At 43.8% G+C, this 19,558-nt stretch overlaps 1 protein-coding gene across 31 annotated transcripts in view; it reads left to right on the forward strand.

The window, feature by feature from the left end:
• Window positions 1–19,558, forward strand: part of AAK1 (AP2 associated kinase 1) — a 224,695-nt gene that overhangs the window by 34,196 nt on the left and 170,941 nt on the right. For 21 of the 31 annotated variants that reach the window (XM_028832420.2, XM_028832428.2, XM_028832426.2 and 18 more), the window contains exons 1-2: window positions 4,955–5,119; window positions 5,420–5,811. In XM_028832420.2, coding sequence (XP_028688253.2) covers window positions 5,649–5,811 — 163 coding nt within the window. In that variant the 5' untranslated portion in view covers window positions 4,955–5,119; window positions 5,420–5,648. Of the gene's footprint in view, window positions 1–4,954; window positions 5,120–5,419; window positions 5,812–19,558 lie in introns of those variants that run through there. The other 10 variants (XM_077959456.1, XM_077959463.1, XM_028832421.2 and 7 more) reach the window with 1 other exon arrangement.

A 19,558-nucleotide genomic window follows, 5' to 3' on the forward strand; every position in this document is an offset into this window, starting at 1 on the left:
CAGGTACATGCCACCATGCCCGGCTAATTTTTGTATTTTTAGTAGAGACGGGATTTCACCATCTTGGCCAGGCTGGTCTCGAAGTCCTGACCTCAGGTGATCCACCTGCCTTGGCCTCCCAAAGTGTTGGGATTACAGGCGTGAGCCAGCACACCCGGGCAAAAACTGTCATTTTTTTAAAAAGGACATGGTTCTTATAAGTTCGCGTCTGCTAAACAGTGGTTCTCAAACTTGAATGTGTGTTAGAATTACCTGAAAGGTTTGTGAACAGAAACTGCTGCCTCTGCCCTTCCCTCTTATTCAGTAGGTCTGGATGGGGCTCCAAAATTTGCATTTCTAACAAGTTCCACTTCGCTAAAAGACAGCAACACAGAAAGCCTATATGGTGTAATGAAAATGATGTGGGTTTTGAGGTCAGTCTTGGCTCTGCCCTTTTCAAGATGTTTTGTAGAAACAGTTGACAGACTCTAACCCTGCTCAACCTCTGTTTCCACACCAATAAAAGTAATGCACACCTCATAGATGTATTGTGTGGGTTAAATGGTATGATTAAATACCCAACATAGTGCTGGACTTAGTTAAGGATTTTAATTAATGGTGGTCTCCTTTCCTTTGATTTCCTCAAAGATACAGCACACTGGGTTTATGGTGACATGATTTAGGTGTACCACAGGTCAAATCATTTCCTTCAAACCTAACAAACCATACATGTTCATCTGCTAACAAAATCTTCATGTTCATCTATAAAATTGGGAATAATATTATAACAGTATTTTCTTTGATAAAATAGATAATACTGTCTACTTTGGAGGCAAACATGAAGATTAAATAAAATAATATTGGCCAGGCACGGTGGCTCCCATCTGTAATCTCAGCACTTTGGGAGGCCGAGGTGGGAGGATCACCTGAGTCCAGGAGTTTGAGGTCAGCCTGGGCAACAAAGCAAGACACCATCTCTATTTTTTATATAATTATTAAAAAAAAAAATAGGCCAGGCGTAGTGGCTCACGCCTGTAATCCCAACATTTTGGGAGGCCAAGGTGGGTGGATTGCCTGAGCTCAGGAGTTTGAGACCACCCTGGGCAACATAGTAAAACCCTGTTTCTACTAAAATACAAAAAATTAGCCAGGCACGGTGGCACACACCTGTAGTCCCAGCTACTCAGGAGGCTGAGGCATGAGAATCACTTGACCCTGGGAGGCAGAGGTTGCAGTGAGCCGAGATCGTGCCATTGCACTACAGCTTGAGCTACAGAGTGAGACTCTATTTCAAAAAAAATAAATAAATAAAAAATAAAATAAATAAAATTAAAATAAAACAATAAAACAATACATATATTTTTTAATTCTGTAACTAGCATATGGAAGATACATAGTGTTAAGTGAAATATCCCAAGGTTTATAAATTTCGAGAGGAGAGCTTTATTTCTTATAAAGAGTTGCAGCCTGCAGGTTGGTGATCCTGATGGGCTGGGAAGTGCAGACTCTGGCACTGAAAGCGGGTATTTAGAGGGAGGAAAGAGTGGAACACAAATTTACGCCCAATGAGTTGGCTAAGAATACACATTTAAGAACTTACAGGAGCTTTGATTATTCACAAAGCAGGGGCAGTACATGCATGCATAGTGAGTAAACATGCATGTTATATATGTCCTATGTTCTCTTTGGGGTGGAGATTTAACATTTAAATGCATTACAACTAGGTGAAGCAGAGGACATGAAGGTACTCAGTGCACGGCCTCTGAAAACCAGCCAGAACCAGTCTGTGGTTGGTAGTGTCTTACTAGGATGTCACTGAAATCTGTCTCTTGTCCAATCAAAGCCATACTTATGGTTTGTGGAACAGGGGTTGGGGGGATACAGTTAGTCAGCATCTGGTGGTCAGTGAGCTACAATTGTTTCAATATTGCTTATCTCCAGGCCAGTGTCTATTTAGCTACCAGAGAAAAAGAAAAGCCTTGTGGCAGTTAGAAGATGGTTTACTCTTCAAGTGTAGGGATGTGTGACTTAACCCTTGCCTGACATAGTCTTAGGTCTTGTTTATACTTTGGCATCTTATTGCCTCAAAGAGTCTGTTCCATCAGTTATAAGATCGCTATTGTAACAATAGTAAATGTCACTTTCTTTTCCCACTCCCTTTGAATATTTACCCATAGCATCTTCCACACCTAGTTCAAAACACATTAGGATACTTCAAATCAATTTTTCCACCTTAATCAGATAGCTCTGTTTTGTGTCACATTTAAAGTAAATTATTTACTTTATTTAAGTACTGCTAAGAACACACTCTATGTAAACTATTATACTGGATGCCCAAGGAGATAAGTGGAAGACGGTTCTCTGGCTTTGAGGTGTTTGGTTGAGGCAGCAATATACATTAAAAGTTGAATAGGAATGCAAAGCAGGGTGGGACAAATTCTACAGAAAGTGTGATAGTTTTGAGATTATAGTGGTTGATCTGTTCATTATTTTGTACTCAGGAACTAAAAAATTACTAAGAGTTGTAAGAGCTCTGGTTTTATAACTGAGATAATAAGCCCAGTGACACAAGTGGTCTAAGGTCCCAGCTATGACATGGCAGAGGTTTCCTGTCTCCTGGTCCTATGCTGCTTGTGCATAGGTTCCTAACTATTCACTAGTCTTTTAATCAGTTAATGTTTGCTCTAAGTAGACAGTTTAGTATAGCTAGGTAAGAACTGGGCTCTGAAGCTAAAATGTTTGGGTTTGAATCCTGGCTTTGCTATTTACTGTGTGACTTTGGGTAAGTCACTAATCTCTTTGCTTTACTTACCCACCTATAAAATGAGTATAATAGTGGTACTTTACTTCATAGGGTGCCTTTGAGCATTATATACTTAATATATGTAAAGCAAGAAAAACTGTGGATTTGTTATTATAATTGCTATTTGTCTGTGAGGGAATGGAGGACAAGCAATCTAGTCATCTGATTTTTGTTTTTTAAACCTCTTCCCTCAGCTTCTGATCAAAGCATTCATGTGGGTGTTCAATAAATGCATGTTAGCTACCTTAAGCGTATTGGGAGTTTTTGTATCACTGAAGTAAGACTTGAGATTTGTGTAAGCCTGGACTAGTCTGGTAACAAGAAAGTCTAGAAAGGTAAAAACTGAGCATCAGATTGATTTTAGGACCTAGCAGAGCTTCTTTAAAAAAAAGTCAAGACAAATAAGTGCTGAGAAAAATGGGGGTCAATGAGTCTAATTCAAAAAGAGCTTTCTCATCTATTTTAAGGTCTGTTTCAAACTTCCTTAGACAAAAATCTGGCCTTTTAAGGAAAGTGCAGAGAACATGCCTTCGTGGGCTTAGTTTGAGGGAATAGGTGCTGCATTTCACCCTGGAGGTGGCTTCGTGAATTTGTGAACTGAGGTGACAACACAGACTCTCTCCAGAAGAAAAGATGCTATCTCTACACGGAGTTTAATTACAATGGCACTACTTTAAACAAGGAGCAGCAGCAGCATCAGCAGCAGCAGCAGCAGCAGCAGCACCAAACGCCACTGTTAGCCCAGTCAGAGCTCAGCTCCGTATTCAGAATGGAGAAAGCAAGAACCATTTTTTTCCCTGGGGCACCCTTCTCTACTCAAATACCGCTGAAAAAAATTCTGAGACAAGCACTAGGGAGTGGGGAGAGCGGGCAGAAATGAACAATAACCCATATTCAGGCGTTAGAAAAATCATATCAGTAAATCATGGCAGGTTTTTTTGTTTGTTTTTGGCAGGAACTTGCCACTCTTCAGCATCATCCATCAGGAAATCTAGGGTCGGAAAAGTGTACCAACTGGCTTTCCAAATTTTCTGCATTTGGCAGATGCAAATCACAGAGTCCATCCCCACCCTCAGCACTTGGACGGTATCAGGGAAACATAAGTATCAGTGGAAGAATCTTGAAGTGAGAAATAAATAACTGGTCAGGTTAGGGTTAGTGTTCTTGTGTGCAAGGGGGCTAGTGAAGGTCAGGCTTTGGGACGCACCCACAGCGTCAGCAAAGGAGGAAAAATTAAGGGGCAGCATGGGCTGAAAAGCCCCCGAGTTTGAGGTCAAGCCAACGGGCTGGGCCTCTGGTATCCTAGGATCTGCCTTGCACACAACCTTTGGCCGTTTCTCGGTTTGAATCTCGCCTGTACACTTTCAGACGAGACACTGTCTTACTGAGCGTTCTCACAGCGCCTAGCTCAGAGCTGACCGCAGAGCCGGCTCTCAATAACCTCTAGACGCAAAAGCAGCTTTTGAGGTTAGGGGCGAAGGGCATCGGTTTTACTTATTTTAAGGCTGGCGCTCCGGTGCAGCCGGATCCAACTGCCAGCACAATGTTCCCGATCACTTCTCGCTTCCATTTCAGCCCAGGTGACGTGGGGAAACCCACAGGACCCACTAGGGTCTAAGCGGTTAAGCTGGCGTCCTTCGGATGTCAGTCTCGATCCGTTCGGAAACCACAAAATCCAGAATCCCTTGTGCCAGGAGGCCAGGCCGCAAATAAGATGGCTCCAGAAGAGTGGAACATACAGCGGCGGGGAACCTAGTCGTTGGCAGTTTCTTCACGGGATGTGTTTAAATTGCCGAGTCCCCATATACGCGCCACCCCACAAACCTCCTTCCAGGCCGTGGAGGCCACGGCTGCGCCTCGCCCGCTCCTCCAGGAGCATGCTGGGATTTGTAGTCCAGTCGCCGGACTGCGCCTAGCTACCTTTCCCAGCTTGCCCTGCGGCTCGGGTGATATCAACAGTCTTTTCCAGAACTCTGTCTGCACTGAGACCCCCTTCGCCCGGTCCTCTTCTCGCCGTCTACTCCTTCCCATCTGTGGCGACAGAGCGGCGGTTGCAGGAGAGGCCCCGGTCCCTTGCCGCGCCGCCCCAAGCGGCACTTCCGGCGGCGGTTCACTTCCTGGTTGGGTGGATGGAGCCGGGCGGGAGCGCGCGCGGGGGAGGGGCGGCGGGTCAGTCTCCGCCCGGCGCTCCCGGGATCAGCTGGCGGGCGGGCTGGAGCCGAGCGCGGCCCCGGCTCTCGCTGCAGCGCCGCCTCCTCTCTGCGTCGCAGGCCGGCCCGGCGGCCGTGACAATGTCGCGGGGCTGGTAGCTGGGCGCCGGCCGCCGAGCCGTCTCAAGTGGGTGCTGCCAGGATGCTGCCTCGAGGGGCGGCGGGGAGACCCGGGAGGAGCGGGAGGCAGTGCCCGGGAGGGTCGGCGCTGCCCCAGCAGCTCGGATCCCTCCTTTTTCCGAGCTCCCGGCTCGGGGATCCCGGGTTCTGGGGCCGGGGTCGCGTTTTCAGCCCCAGGGTTTTTCTCGCCAGGAAAATATATGAAGCGTTTCCCCAGGATGATGGCTTTTGCTCCCCCTAGGACTCAGCGGTTGAATTTTTAAGTGTGTTACTGATTCATCCTCTCTCTCTTCCTCTGTCATCACAGGTTTAAACTTACACGAATCGCTTTCTGGAGGAGGAGGGGACCCGCCGCGCGATTGACACGCATATTCCTATAGGCATCCTCCCTCAGCCCCCACCCCCACGGCCGGATTCGGGTGGCTCCTCTCCGAGCTGAAATCCGAGAAGAAATCCTTGGATCTCTTTTCTTAAAAAAAAAAAAAAAAAAATCTAGAAACCATCGGTATTTTGCTTTGCTGCTCCCTATTCGCAAGATGAAGAAGTTTTTCGACTCCCGGCGAGAGCAGGGCGGCTCTGGCCTGGGCTCCGGCTCTAGCGGAGGAGGGGGCAGCACCTCGGGCCTGGGCAGTGGCTACATCGGAAGAGTCTTTGGCATCGGGCGACAGCAGGTCACAGTGGACGAGGTGTTGGCGGAAGGTACGGTGTGGCTCAATGCGCCGTAAATTAAAATCTTGTGCTGATGCGGCAGTACTGTGGTTTCTAGTTGTTGCATGTATGAATGGGCTTTGACCAGTTGACCCTCCCTTCCCCCTTCACTTGCCCTGTGAGTCATTGTCCTTGAGAGATTTAAAATTGAGATTTGAAAGTGACTGGGCTTATGGGGGTGTGGGGAGGTTGCCGAAATTGTTTACGTTAGTGGCCTTTTATTTTTATTTTTTTAATATTGAGAAGCCAAATTTTGAGGATCACACAAGAAAATGTATGTGTGAAAGTGTAAAGCTTTATGCCAAAGGCAGGGTGATGGGCTTGTCATCCTCCTAAAACTTAAAATCTTGATGTGAAGGCTGAAGGGTGTGGATGGGGGGACTTTTAAGAAGAGAGGGGTTTCTCCGTCTCCTACCCAACTTTCCTACTTCCATGAGCAGGCATTGGAAGGAAGGGAGGATTTTCGGAGAATGTGAACGTGTTTTTCCAAGGGCCAAGGCTCTTGGTGGATTTCACTAGTAGGTTTGTTTCCTGACCCAACTGTAATCGGGTCCCCAGGATATAGCAAAGATAACAAAAATTATATAAAACAAATGTGGTTATTCTGAACTCAGTCTAGTAGGCCCCTCTTCCTCTCGCTTTAGTGTTGTTTTTTTTTTTTTAAACCAAAAGAAAAATTACTTGAGAGTGGCTCTGATTTTGTTTTTTCACTGTCAGAGAGCATGTTATTTAGATCTGCTGTGTAAATTCCTCTGTGTTTCATCTGTGTATCTATACTCACGTAGATATACATCTTTTTTCCTCCAGGCTTTCGGGAAATCTTTGCATGTCTCTTTTGGTAACCTTAACCTCGACCTTCATAATTATGCCAGACTCATACTTTTCACAGCCCATCGCCTGCCTAGTGTGCTTTTATTTTTAATAAAAGCAGCAATTTCCTTGGCATGAAGCAATTCAGACTAATTGGATGGGGCCGACCTGCTGTAGGTTGTGTTATAGACCGAGAGGGGTTGGAGGAAGGGAGAGGTCTCTATTACTGCAACATGGTGGTGGAAGGGAACAGTTTTATTACCGAGGGGAGAGAGAAAGCTAAGAGGCCTCTTTAAAAAGGGGCGTTTTGCAAACTAAAGTTGAAGCAAGGGTCCTGACCTGGGCCTGGGAAATGCTTACCATGGTGGGTGTTGCAGGCTGGTGGGTGGGTTTGGAAGAGGAGGAAACTGTGTTTGGCTCTCAGCTTGTGTAAGCACTGGATTCAGCAGGGCCCAGTTTTCTGGGAATAGAGTTGAAGCCTATACTTTAAAAACACGATTTTTTAAAAAGATGTCTGACAGTTAATGTCCGTGTGAAATTATTGCTCTTCCAATCTCAGTACTGCTCTAGCTGGGCTTTATCTGGGGCCTGAGTCACTGTCCCTTTGGATCTTTCCTGTGGACTTTGGTGCAGGTTGGGAGATGCTTCTGTGCCCGCTGCCAGATCCGCACCTTGAGTCTGATCTGTCTCTTTCATCCCTGTGCCAAAGCCCTTAACTGCAGTGGGGTGGAGAAATGGTGAAAAGGAGAGTGTGTCAGAGAGAAATCAGGAGAAATGAAGGGCCACAGAGCACTTTCCTCCCCTCTGAATGGCCTCTGCTGACCTTATAGCCCACGAGCATTTTGTTCAGCTAGGATGTTGTCTCATCAAGGATGATGCTGCCCTAAGCGGTGCATGTTCTCCAAGTGTGAGAAGAGTGATAGGGAAGAGAAAAGGCAAAATTGGTCTTTGTTACCTAGGCTGCCTTCCTCTTCTCTGGGATTCATCCTTGAGAACTGCGCATCATGTATTGTGATATTTTTGCATGGAATTTAGGACTTGCAGCTCTGCATTTATTCATTCAGCAGTTTATGGAGTTGCCTGTGAAGTGCCAGGTGCTGTGCTAGGTTCTGGGATATGCTGTTAAACCAGAGCTGGCCTTTACCAACTGCTTTAAAAGATGGAAAATAGCCAGTTATAGTGGATTGATAAATACCATCATAGAGATAAACTTAGGGTGCAGTGGCCCCCAGTTTTAGGGAGCCCAGGATCATTTTCTGAAGGAAGTGACTGAAGAGTGAGTAGGAGTTAGTGTGGTGGCACTGTGGGCAAAGACGGAGTAGCAAGAGAGAATGTCACGTAAAACTGGGTCTGGCTATGCTGCCCTTTTTGTGTTCTTTGGCTTAAGTTGAGTTTGAATTTGTGGTTCTTAGAAGTATGTAGAAATGTAGGAGCCAGTACACAAAGTATTTATGTAGCACCTACCAAGTCCAAAGACCGTATGAAGTTCTGAGATGAATAAGGGAGGTCTAAAGTGTGATTGAATCTGCCTTTAAGGTTCTGCCAATGAATTTGGGAAGATGAGGCATACATTCACACATACAGTAGCATGGTTACCGGCACTGTCTATAGAGTCAGACAGATCTAGGTTCAAATTCTGGATCTGTTCTTTACTAGCTGTGGAACTGTAGGCAAGACATTCCAAACCACTCTTGAATCTCTGTTTCCCTGTGGCAGTGGTTCTCAAAATGGGGCATCCTTATCACCTGCAAGCTTGTTGGAAATGGAGATTCTCAGGCCTCACTACATAGGCTGTGAGTGTGGGGCTTAATAAGTTCCTGGAGAGATTCTGATGCAAGGTCAACTTTGAGAACCACTGCCTAATGGGCTGGTCATGAAGATTAAATGAGGCAATATATATAATTCACGTTTTCAGGTGTTCAATAAATGGTAGCCATTACCTACCAGCAGCATTATACATCATATGTATATATGTGGAGAGAGAGAGTGTGTGTGTGTATGTGTGTGTGTGTGTTAAAGGGGAGTGGGAGCAATGTGAAAGCTAGTTGAGCTGCAGCAATCTGAAGCAGTTCCTTTCCCCCATTGTTAGGGGATAGAGCCAGATGTTCTTTGCAGAGTCCTCACCAGCTCCTTAAAGGCTTAACAGATGTTTTGGGTAGCCACGCTCCTTCCCTGCGCCCTCTTCCCTGTGAGTCCCCAAGTGCTGACCTGTCTACAGTCCCAGCCAGAGTGGTTTAAGGACCATGGGAGTTGTACCCTGGGTTCCCAGAGCAGTGGCCAGGCAGTTTAGGGAGGAGTGGTGTGAGAGGCTTCAAAACACAGACCAGATTACCGCCACATTCCACTGATGATCTCTTTTTCTCTAGTGCGGGTATTGGTGTGTGCTTTTTCGTGAGGAATTGCAAGAACCCCAAGGAGCAGGTGCTGGGCAAGACAAAAAGATGCCGCACTGCCATATCTCCCCTGGTATATCAGCCTTCCTGGCCTGGTTTCACTAACTAGTCCAGCAGGGGCTGTTTGGGGGAAGTGAAGGCTTTAAGTTATGAGTTTAGAGGAATATGGCTATTTCTAGGCTGGGTGCCAGGGAGAATATTTTCTTTCTAGCTTTCTCAGCGAAGATGCCATGATGAGATGCTAAATCATGTCTAAGTTAATAGGCATATGATGTCAAGGGAAGATTTGGTTTAAGCTTCCAGAATGAGCTCAATGGGAAAATTGGAGCAATGTTCAAGGAAGGCTTGAGAAGCTGTGCTTTTATCATACTTCCTTAGCTATACGAGGACTTATATCTAAGCTTTAAACAATAAATGTTTATTTATTTATTACTGTATTCAAGACAACATTCTGGAGCTATAAGGTGGACTAGATGGCTCCTCAGAGCAGTTTTCTAATTTATATTCAAGGAATCCAGGTCCAAGGCTGATGAGAAGTACCAAATGTCCACATCAATGAACTTTGATAATTTCTCCCGCCTACATAGCGAACTAGTAAGGCTTCAAAATGTGTGTGAAACCACCAAAAATTCCATTAAAGGCACCTAATTCTAATGTGTTGGTGGTATCAATATGAAACACATATGTGCCTCTTTGTGGCAGGCACTGTATTAGGTTCCAGAGATCCTGAGATGGATGGGACACAGGCCTGACTCTTAACAGAGCTCAACACCTGAGATAAGCGTCCAGCACTTAAGCGTGGCCTTTGACATACATACCTTAGGTGGCAAAGGATGTTATGATAAAGAGCCTGGGGGTGAGAGTTCGCAGGTGACATGAAGTTTGAACAGGAATAGAAATTGCTCAGCAGATGTTTCAGATGGGGGTTACCCAGGCCCTCTCAGGCTGAGAGAATCGCATAGGCAAAGTGGTGAAACAGCATGATACATTTTGAGAATACTGACTAGTTTAGTGTTACCATTTTCATCAGTACACATTTCCTCGCCAGAATCAAGAAAAGAAGGACAGAGGACACTGAGTGGTAGAATGAAATTCTTTAAGTTGCTCCCTGGAGGTGCTTGCTGCTTACTTTCTTCAGTGGCCCTGGACCTTTTGAATGACTGATGAATAGATACCAAGAATGCACGGCTTCCCTCCTGTGCCTCAGCCCTGTGCCAATTGTGGGGAAAGGGAGCAGCGAGTGTCTGGGGAAAGAGTGGTCCCAGAAGGTTTGATAAGAGGCTAGAAGCTTGAGCAGAAGCAGGCAGGGAAGGGAATTGACCAGTGTTACCGAAAGGTATGAACAGGGGAGATAATGAGGATGTTTGACCAGAGCAGAAGGTACATTGGAGAGAAAAAGAAGGACGAATTTTGTGGAGAACCTTGAGTGCCAGGCAGAGAGATTTAGTTATAAGCACCTGAGACCTTCTCTTGACGCAAACACCAATTTGATCCCTCCCACTTCAGATGTCTTTGCCTGCTGGGAAGTCTGGTTTTTTAGAGGCAACTGCAGATTTTCAGGGGGTGGTTTGTGAATGGTGTCTTCTTCCTGGCTTTGGGCATGATGACGGTTGTAGCTTTGCTAAATATAACCAAATCTAGAATTCAGAAATGAAGTCCAGAATAAGCAATTGCCATGGTCAAACTCTTTCTTTCAGTCTTTCTAACAAAGTCAAGCTCATTTAATAAGAAATAATAATGAAGAGAGAGCAGCAGTTTCACATGGCTTTTGAGTGGGAGGGTATGAGGGGTGACATACACTTGCACCTTGATAGCTGAAACGCCATGTAGAGTACACAAGAAAGGTTTGATAAATACTAACAAAACACACAAAAAGTACTACTGCATCAGAGCCGTCATTTTAACTTGCAATATTTGAATGTTGATGCTTCGGAAAGGATACTAGTACCACCTTCATCTTGCACCCTTTGAAGGATGCATGCCTTCTGAGCCTACTTAGGAGGTAACTGTGACATTTGCATCTGAAAGAGAAAAAAATGATAATAATAGAAACGTGTCGTCTATTAAAGTAGCATCTAGCACTGTGAGCTAGCAGAGACTCACCTCCGGTCTATTTTATGGAACCATATTTTGGTGTGGTGGAAAGAATACTGCATTATGAATTGGGAGATCAAGGTTTGTCAGTTAATTCACTGCCTTATTCAGTAAATGTTACTGAGCATTCACTATGTGCCAGGTATCATGCAGAGATAAATGAGACATGGCTGTGCCTTGAGGACCTCACAATCACAGGACTTCAGATATGTGAGCAAATAGCTGCAGGTGCTGTGCTGGAGTCATGTAAAAGGGCTGGGGAACAGACCCAAGGCAACAATTTTGTGAGTTGGGGAGTAGTCAGGGAAAGCTAAAGAAAGGTGACATTTGAGGTGTGTCTTCAAAAATGAGGACTTATTGCTAGATGGACAAGGTAGAAGAACATTCTAGGCAGACAGAATAACATGGCCAAAGACACAAAAGCAGCTTACTGGGGAGCTGTATGTTTTGAGATAGTGATAATCTATTAGTGGCCTAGGGCTGTGCTGTTCAATACAGTAGCCCACTAGCCACACATGGCTATTTGAATTATCTAAAATAGGCCAGGTGCAGTGGCTCACGCCTGTAATCCCAACACTTTGGGAGGCCAAGGTGGGTGGATCACCTGAGGTCAGGAGTTTGAGACCAGCCTGGCCAACATGGTGAAATCTTGTCTCCACTAAAAACACAAAAATTAGCCGTGCGTGGTGGCGTGTGCCTGTAATTCGAGCTACTCAGGAGCCTGAGGCCGGAGAATCGCTTGAATCCGGGAGGCAGAGGTTGCAGTGAGCCGCGATGCCGCCACTGTACTCCAGCCTGGGCAACAGAGTCAGTGTCTGTGTCAAAAAAAAAAAAAAAAAGAAGAAAATAATAAATTATCTAAAATAGCAGTTCATCAGATACACTAATGACATTTCAATTGCTTAATAGTCACATGTGGCTAGTGCTTACAGTTTTGGACAGCACAGGTAAGAATATTTCATCATCACAAGTTCTGTTGGGCAGTGTTGGTCTAGAGCAGTAGTCTCTAAACTTTTTGGATAGAATAGTGCTGTAGTTAAAAAACATGCCATATCTTCATGTATGTATGCTTGTTTATTTGTAAGTTATATTCATGTCCTGCTATCATTAGCTGATATCTGAAGTCACATTATATACTTAGGATGAAGTTCATCATAAATGATAATGGATGCAAATCTATATTTTAAATAATCTCAACAAGATTTTGGTTAACTTATTCAATTGTGATTGTGTCTACATTGCAGTGTGACTATGCATGAAGAGTATACTAGGAACAGATATGGCAGCTCTGCCATTCTCTTACTCATTTTTGATTGCATTATCTTTAATCCAAGTTTTTTTTAGTAGAAATCTTTTTAAGCCTCTAGTTTGTTTTGTGAAGATTAATTAATTTAAAACAATGTAATCAGCGAATCCATTTAACCAAGCACACATGAACTATACTATATCTCAGTGTGCTGTAAAGATGTCACTCCATCAGCCCTCAATAGTGGACATGTGAGTGAACATGAACTGAATGGGAGGGCTAGTGTTGGGCCATATGTTATATATTAACAAGAACAAAATTTTATTTTTTCTAAAGTTTTAAATGTAAGATACACATAACCTAAAATTTACTATCTTAATCATTTTTAAGTGTACATTTAGGTGATGTTAAATATATTCATAATGTGCAACCATCACCACCATCCATTCCCATAACTCTTTTCATCATGTGAAACTGAAATTGTACCTATTAAATGACGACTCTCATTCCCACCTCTCTCTAGCCTCTGGCAACCAGCACTCTACTTATTGTCTCTATGATTTTTACTACTTTGAGTACCTCATATAAGTGGAATATTACTGTATTTGGCCTTTTGTCACTGGTGTATTTCACTTAGCATAGTGTCCTCAAGGTTCATTTGTTTTGTACCGTGTGTCAGAATTTCCTTCCTGTTTAAGGTTCAGGAATATGCCATTGTATATATATATATGCCACATTCATCATTCATCAGTGGACACTGGGTTGCTTCTACCTTTTAGCTATTGTGGATAATGCTGCTACAGTTATGAACATGGGTGTACAAATATCTCCTCAAGACCCCGCATTCAATTCTTTTGGGTATATACTCAGAAATGCAATTGCTAGATCATACGATAATCCTGTTTTTAATTTTTTGAGGAATTGCCGTATTGTTTTCCACAGCAGCTGTACCCTTTTTTCTTTCCCATCAACAGTGCACAGGGTTCCAGTTATTCCTCATTCTCACTGACACTTGTTTTCTGTTTTGTGACAGTAGCTATCCTAATAGATGTGAAGTGGTATCTTCTTACACTTTTGATTTGTATTTCCCTAGTAATTCGTGATGTCAAGCATCTTGTTATGTGTTTATTAGCCATTTGTATATCTTCTTTGGAAAATGTCTATTTAAGTCCTTTGCCCATTTTTGAATTGGGTTGTTTGTCATTTTAGGAGTTCTCTGTATATTCTGGGCATTAATTCCTTATCAGATACATGATTTGCAGATATTTTCTCACATTCTGTGGGTTGCCTTTTTACTTGGAAAATCTTACTTTTTAAAATGAAAATAAATAAAAATAGAAGATCCTTTATTTTCTTTGTCTACCCCAGTGCGTTATCATCTCGTGCACTACTGTTTTGAGACCATTGTGGTCTAGAGCAGTGGTTCTCTACCTTTTTCTGTTCCTCAAAAAAAGACCAAAAATATTGTAATACTTACATTACTAAGAGAAGACTAGAACACAGGTAAAGATGGTGAACTAGATGCAGCAAGGTTCCATGAAGGTGCGGTTACAGAGAAAGACTCAGTTAAGAATAGTCTGTCTTCACGAAATCTTTCATAACCATTGCAGTCCTCTCTGACCTCCTTTCCTCAAACCCAGAGTTTAGAGACTGCACCACAGACCCCAGCACTGCAAGAAATATGGAATTGCCTTGTGGGGTTCACTTGTTTCTTGTGTGTTGGTCATACCATGCCAACTAGCAGGGCAGGAGCCAAGTCTTCCATTACTTCTCTATTTGCTATAGCATCTCAGACAGAGAACGTTTGAGATGCGTAGTAAAACCTTGCTGCCTCTTTGACTGGCAGGACAAGCTGCTCTTATGCGAAATAGCCTTATATCTACATCCTCTCATTTCGTGATTGCATCATCCCTGCAGAGGTAGAAGGCATGGTTATTACTCCAGCTGTACAGATGAGGAAACAGTGGCTGACATTGGTTGGATGACTTCTTCAAAGTTATATTGGCAAGAAGTAGTATTGAATGAACTTGAACCCAAGGCTCCTAGCTACAAGTGTAGGATTCTTCCTTAAAATTCTTCCTTGTACAAAGGATCTTTTCTCATAATATTTTATATATATATATATGTGTGTGTGTGTGTGTGTGTGTGTGTGTGTGTATGTGTGTGTGTGTGTATATATATATATATATATATATATTTTTTTTTTTTTTCCCCCCAGACAGAGTCTTGCTGTCACCCAGGCTAGAGTACAGTGGCACAATCTTGGCTCACTGAAACCTCTGCCTCCCAGGCTTAAGCAATTATCCTGCCTCAGCCTCTCGGGTAGCTGGGACTACAGGCATGTGCCATCACACCCAGCTAATTTTTGTATTTTTAGTAGAGGTGGAGTTTCACCATGTAAGCCAGGCTGGTCTTGAACTCCTGACCTCAAGTGATCCACCTGCCTCAGCCTCCCCAAGTAGTGGGATTACAGGCGGGAGCCACCGTGCCCGGCCCTCTCATAACATTGTTGACCTTTAATAACCAACCCTTTCCAGCTGAATCTCCTTATGAGCTTTTCAAGTCAGATAATGCTTCCGTAGCATTTGGAGGTTGCTCACTGGCTTAGTTCCTCTGGGCTGCTGTAACAAAATATCAGAAACTAGGTAGCCTATAAACAATAGAAATGTGTTTCCCACAGTTCTGGAGGCTGTAAAGTCCAAGATCAGAGTACCAGGATGGTCAGGTTCTAGTCAGGGCCCTCTTCTGGGTTACAGACTACTGACTTCTTCTTCTTCCTTTTTTTTTTTTTTTTTTTTTTTTGAGACAGAGTCTTGCTCTGTCACCATGCTGGAGTGCAGTGGCGCCATCTTGGCTCACTCAACCTTTGCCTCCCGGGTTCAAGAGATTCTCCTGCCTCAGCCTCCTGAGTAGCTGGTACTACAGGCGCGCACCATCATGCCCAGCTAATTTTTTGTGTTTTTAGTAGAGACGGGGTTTCACCATGTTGACCAGGATGGTCTTGATCTCCTGACCTCATGATCCACCCGCCTTGGCCTCCCAAAGTGCTGGGATTATAGGTGTGAGCCACAGCACCCAGCACTGCTGACTTCTTGATGTGTCCTCATATAGTGGAAGGGACAGGGCTGCTTTCTGGGACCTGTTTTTGCCCTTTTTCTTTCTCTTTTTTCTTGGGGCCTCTTGTATAAGGGCATTGATCTCATTCATGAGGGTTCCCCTCTCAAGACTTAATCACCTCCCAAAGGCTCCACCTTCTAATAACTTGAATCCTAGTACCTTGGTGATTAGGATTCATACATTCAAACCAGAAGCACTCAGATAGGGGAATATGGGGGGAATTTTTTTAAAGCTCAAAGTCCATATTCAGTAAATGATAGAGTACTATTACAGCTCCCCTCAACCAGGGCCTACAAAGACTTGCCATTCTACCTTACTTTTAGTGGTTTATTTCTTCTTCTTCTTCTTCTTCTTTTTTTTTTTGAGATGGAGTTTTGCTCTTATGGCCCAGGCTGGAGTGCATTGGTGCGATCTTGGCTCACTGCAACCTCCGCCTCCCAGGTTCAAGTGACTCTCCTGTCTCAGCCTCCTGAGTAGCTGGGATTACAGGAGCCAGCCACCATACCCAGCTAATTTTTGTATTTTTAGTAGAAACAGGGTTTCACCATGTTGGCCAGGGAACTCCTGACCTCAGGCAATCCGCCCGCCTCGGCCTCCCAAAGTGTTGGAATTACAGACGTGAGCCACCATGCCTGGCTAGAGGTTTATTTCTATAAGTAGCTAGTTTGTGCAGAAAATTATGCAAAGATTTTTAACCATAATAGGTTGAGAAAGATTGCTATTTCATTGAAATTTTTTTTGTTTTGTTTTGTTTTTGAGATGGAGTCCCGCTCTGTTGCCCAGGCTGGAGTGCAATGGCGCAATCTCGGCTTACTGCAAGCTCCTGGGTTCACGCCATTCTCCTGCCTCAGTCTGCCGAGTAGCTGGGACTACAGGTGCCTGCCACCACGCCTGGCTAATTTTTTGTATTTTTAGTAGAGATGGGGTTTCACTGTATTGGCCAGGGTGGTCTCAGTCTCCTGACTTCGTGATCCACCCACTTCGGCCTCCCAAAGTGCTGGGGTTACAGGCGTGAGCCATTGCGCCTGGCGCTAGTTCATTGATTCTAAGAAAGCAAATTTGAAAATTAGGTGATTTGCCTAAAGTCACACCGCCAATTAGGCCCTTCTGAGCAACTCCGAACTCCTGTCTCTTCCCACATTAGTCAACAGTCATTTGTGCTACCTTGGCACTACTAACATTTCGGTCTGGGTAACTCTTTGTTGTGGAGGGCTGTCTTGTGTACTATGGGATCTTTAGCAGTATCCTTGGCCTCTACCCACTAGATGCCGGAATTATATAATACATACACAACCTACTGTGGCAATGAAAAAATGTCTCGACATTGCTAAATGTCACCTGGGGGGCAAAATTGCCTGTTTTAGGGAACATGTGTAGTTCAGCATGTTTGTATATGTTCTGGTCTTCTGTTGGTAAAGTTGAAGTAAGTATTGCAATGTTTTTGGTCTTTTTTGAGGAAAAAAATGGCCTACATAAATAATTCAGATGTTCTGTGTTTATACCCAAAGCAAAAAAGCCTTTTCATTTGCTGTGAATTTAATCACTCAAGAATAATAAACTATTAGCTTGTAAGGTGATACTGGCTGTAGCATTTTATACCTGCTTTCTCCCTCCTTTATTATTTTTATTATTATTGATCTATTATCTTTATTATTTAGCCTATTATGTATACTTTATTTATTTATTTATTTTTGAGACAGGGTCTCACTTTTCACCCAGGCTGGAGTACAGTGGGGTGATGTCAGCTCCCTGCAACCTCCGCCTCCCGGGCTCAAGCAGTCCTCCCACCTCAGCCTCCTGAATATCTGGGACCACAGGTGCGAACACCACTCCGGCTAATCTTTGTATTTTTTCTAGAGGTGGAGTTTTGCCATGTTGCCCAGGCTGGTCTTGAAGCCCTGGGCTCAAGCAATCCACCTGCCTCAGCCTCCCAAAGTGCTGGAATTACAGGTGTTAGCCACTGCACCCTTAAAACAATCCCACTTCTGTTGAGTCACAAGTAATTGTTAGGAAAGAGGATTCCTTTTAAATGAGACTTCCACCTTGGCAGAGGACAAGTTCCTGAAATTCGAAGTTTCATTTGAGGTCTGCTGTGGGTGAATCAGCTTGAGCTGGTCAGTTTTCTCCTTGGGCTCTGTGTTAACCTTGGCAGACAAGGAATGGCAGTGCCAATTGAAGCTTTGTTATTTTTGTCTGAAAAGCGGAGAGATTATTGGACCAAAGAGCTCATGGTATCTATCTATTATTATTCCAGAAGGCTAAACATATGCTAGATTATCATTTGTCATTATAATGATCTTAAATAATGATACCTGTCATCTAGGACTTGAATCCTGTAGAAAGCAACATAATGCCACATAATTTGTTTGCTGCATGTGTTTAAGGACACTGACAGCGATTGTACTGGAACCTTTAGGGTAAGAGAAAGATTATTGTCCTTTTGGTTCTGAGCATGAATTTGAGAACAAAATGATGACTTTATTACCTATGGGGACAGGAAGAAGGAATGGAACTAAGGCATTGTAGTTTGGGTCCTTCCTGGAGGACTGGGGCCTGAGCAGCATTTCCTGAGATGGCAAGTCTCCTGCTAGTACCTTTGTTTATTTTCTCTGGTCAGTGAATCTGATTGATTCAGGAAGTGCTAGTTATTTTACAGGTGTGTTAGACTTGTTTAATCTCCCCTGGGGTAACCCAACCCTGTTCCACAGACCTTGGTCCTCTGCTCTTTTTAGAAGCCTTGGAATCTTGGTGTTGGAGTAGAAGGGGACAGCATTGGAAGAAATAATTTCATTGGGCTTTTTGGCTGTAGAGAAAAATCTTAGCTTGACCAGGTGTAACTCAGTAATGATTTTGGAAAACCTGATATCCAATACTGTCTTTCCTCCCCTTCGCCCGGAATAAAGGGAGTGCTATGATGTTCTCCTTAGGAGAAGACTTTCAAGGTTAGTACTGTGCGTGATGGTTTAAAAGCATGAGAATTGAAGGTAAATAGCCCTTGGCTGGAATCCTGGACATGTCCCTGTGATGTTAGGAAAAGTTGACTAAGATCTAGTCTTCTCATCTGTAAAATGTAGATTTGTAAAATGCAAAAGCATGGGTTGTTGTAAGAATTAAATGATGTATGCAAAGCACGTCACACAGTGCCTGGTGTATGTTAGTTAGCCGTCTGTAAATGGTGACTCTTAGTATTGAGGTGCATGAATTTTGTTTTTATCAGGCCATATTTGTATCGCTCTGTGTATAACCTGGTGGAGCTAGAGTTTTAGAAATACACACAGGCGTCTCTCTCTCTCTCTCCACCCCCGCTCTCTCTCACCTCTCCCCTGCTCTCCCCCTACAAACCCCCAGATGAAGAATAGGGAAAAGAGAAAGAGAAATATTGTAGTTTGATTTTTTTCTTTATTTTTGAACTCTCACCTCTTGAAAGCTACCTGTGTTTTAGGGAGTTTTTCTTAACCTATCAAGTTGTTGTTAGTACGATGGGCCTCTCTACCCACCAGGAATGCCTGGCGCCTGCTGCCTATCCAATTTAAATGCTTGTGTGCTAATGCCGCAGGTCTGCTGCTTCTGCCAGGCCTGCACCCTCCTCATCATCCTTGTACCAAGGATTTAGTTCTTTCCAGTTCTTTACTCATGGTGTTCCCCGCAGCTGGGATATCTCCTCCTTCCCCACCCACGTACCTTATTCCTACCGAAGATTTATTTTACCTAGCCTAGGGTTTTCACCACAGCTGCCTCTGGATGCCTGTCTTTTTTGCTGGCTGTGTTAACTTTTTTGGGCCCATAACCTCAAAGTTTTATTTTACTATTTATTTCATTTGTATCTACTTTCTAGTGTTAGATAATTAGTTATTGCCTTAGGTTTATTTTGTATCCAGTTGAGTACTCTTAAATTTGAACCTGGCAACAGTGGGTACTGGAGAATGAATTCACTGGATGAATATTACAGTAAATCAGCACTAATTAAAACTCACTGGGCAGGCAGGAGAGACCAGACAGATTTGAGATATACAAACCTCCCTTATTTTTCCCCATTCCAGTAGTATAATAGATCTGTGTTTGAGGACTTCACCTAGCT

This window comes from Macaca mulatta, chromosome 13 (genome assembly GCF_049350105.2).
Source record: "Macaca mulatta isolate MMU2019108-1 chromosome 13, T2T-MMU8v2.0, whole genome shotgun sequence".
Lineage (NCBI taxonomy): Eukaryota > Metazoa > Chordata > Mammalia > Primates > Cercopithecidae > Macaca > Macaca mulatta.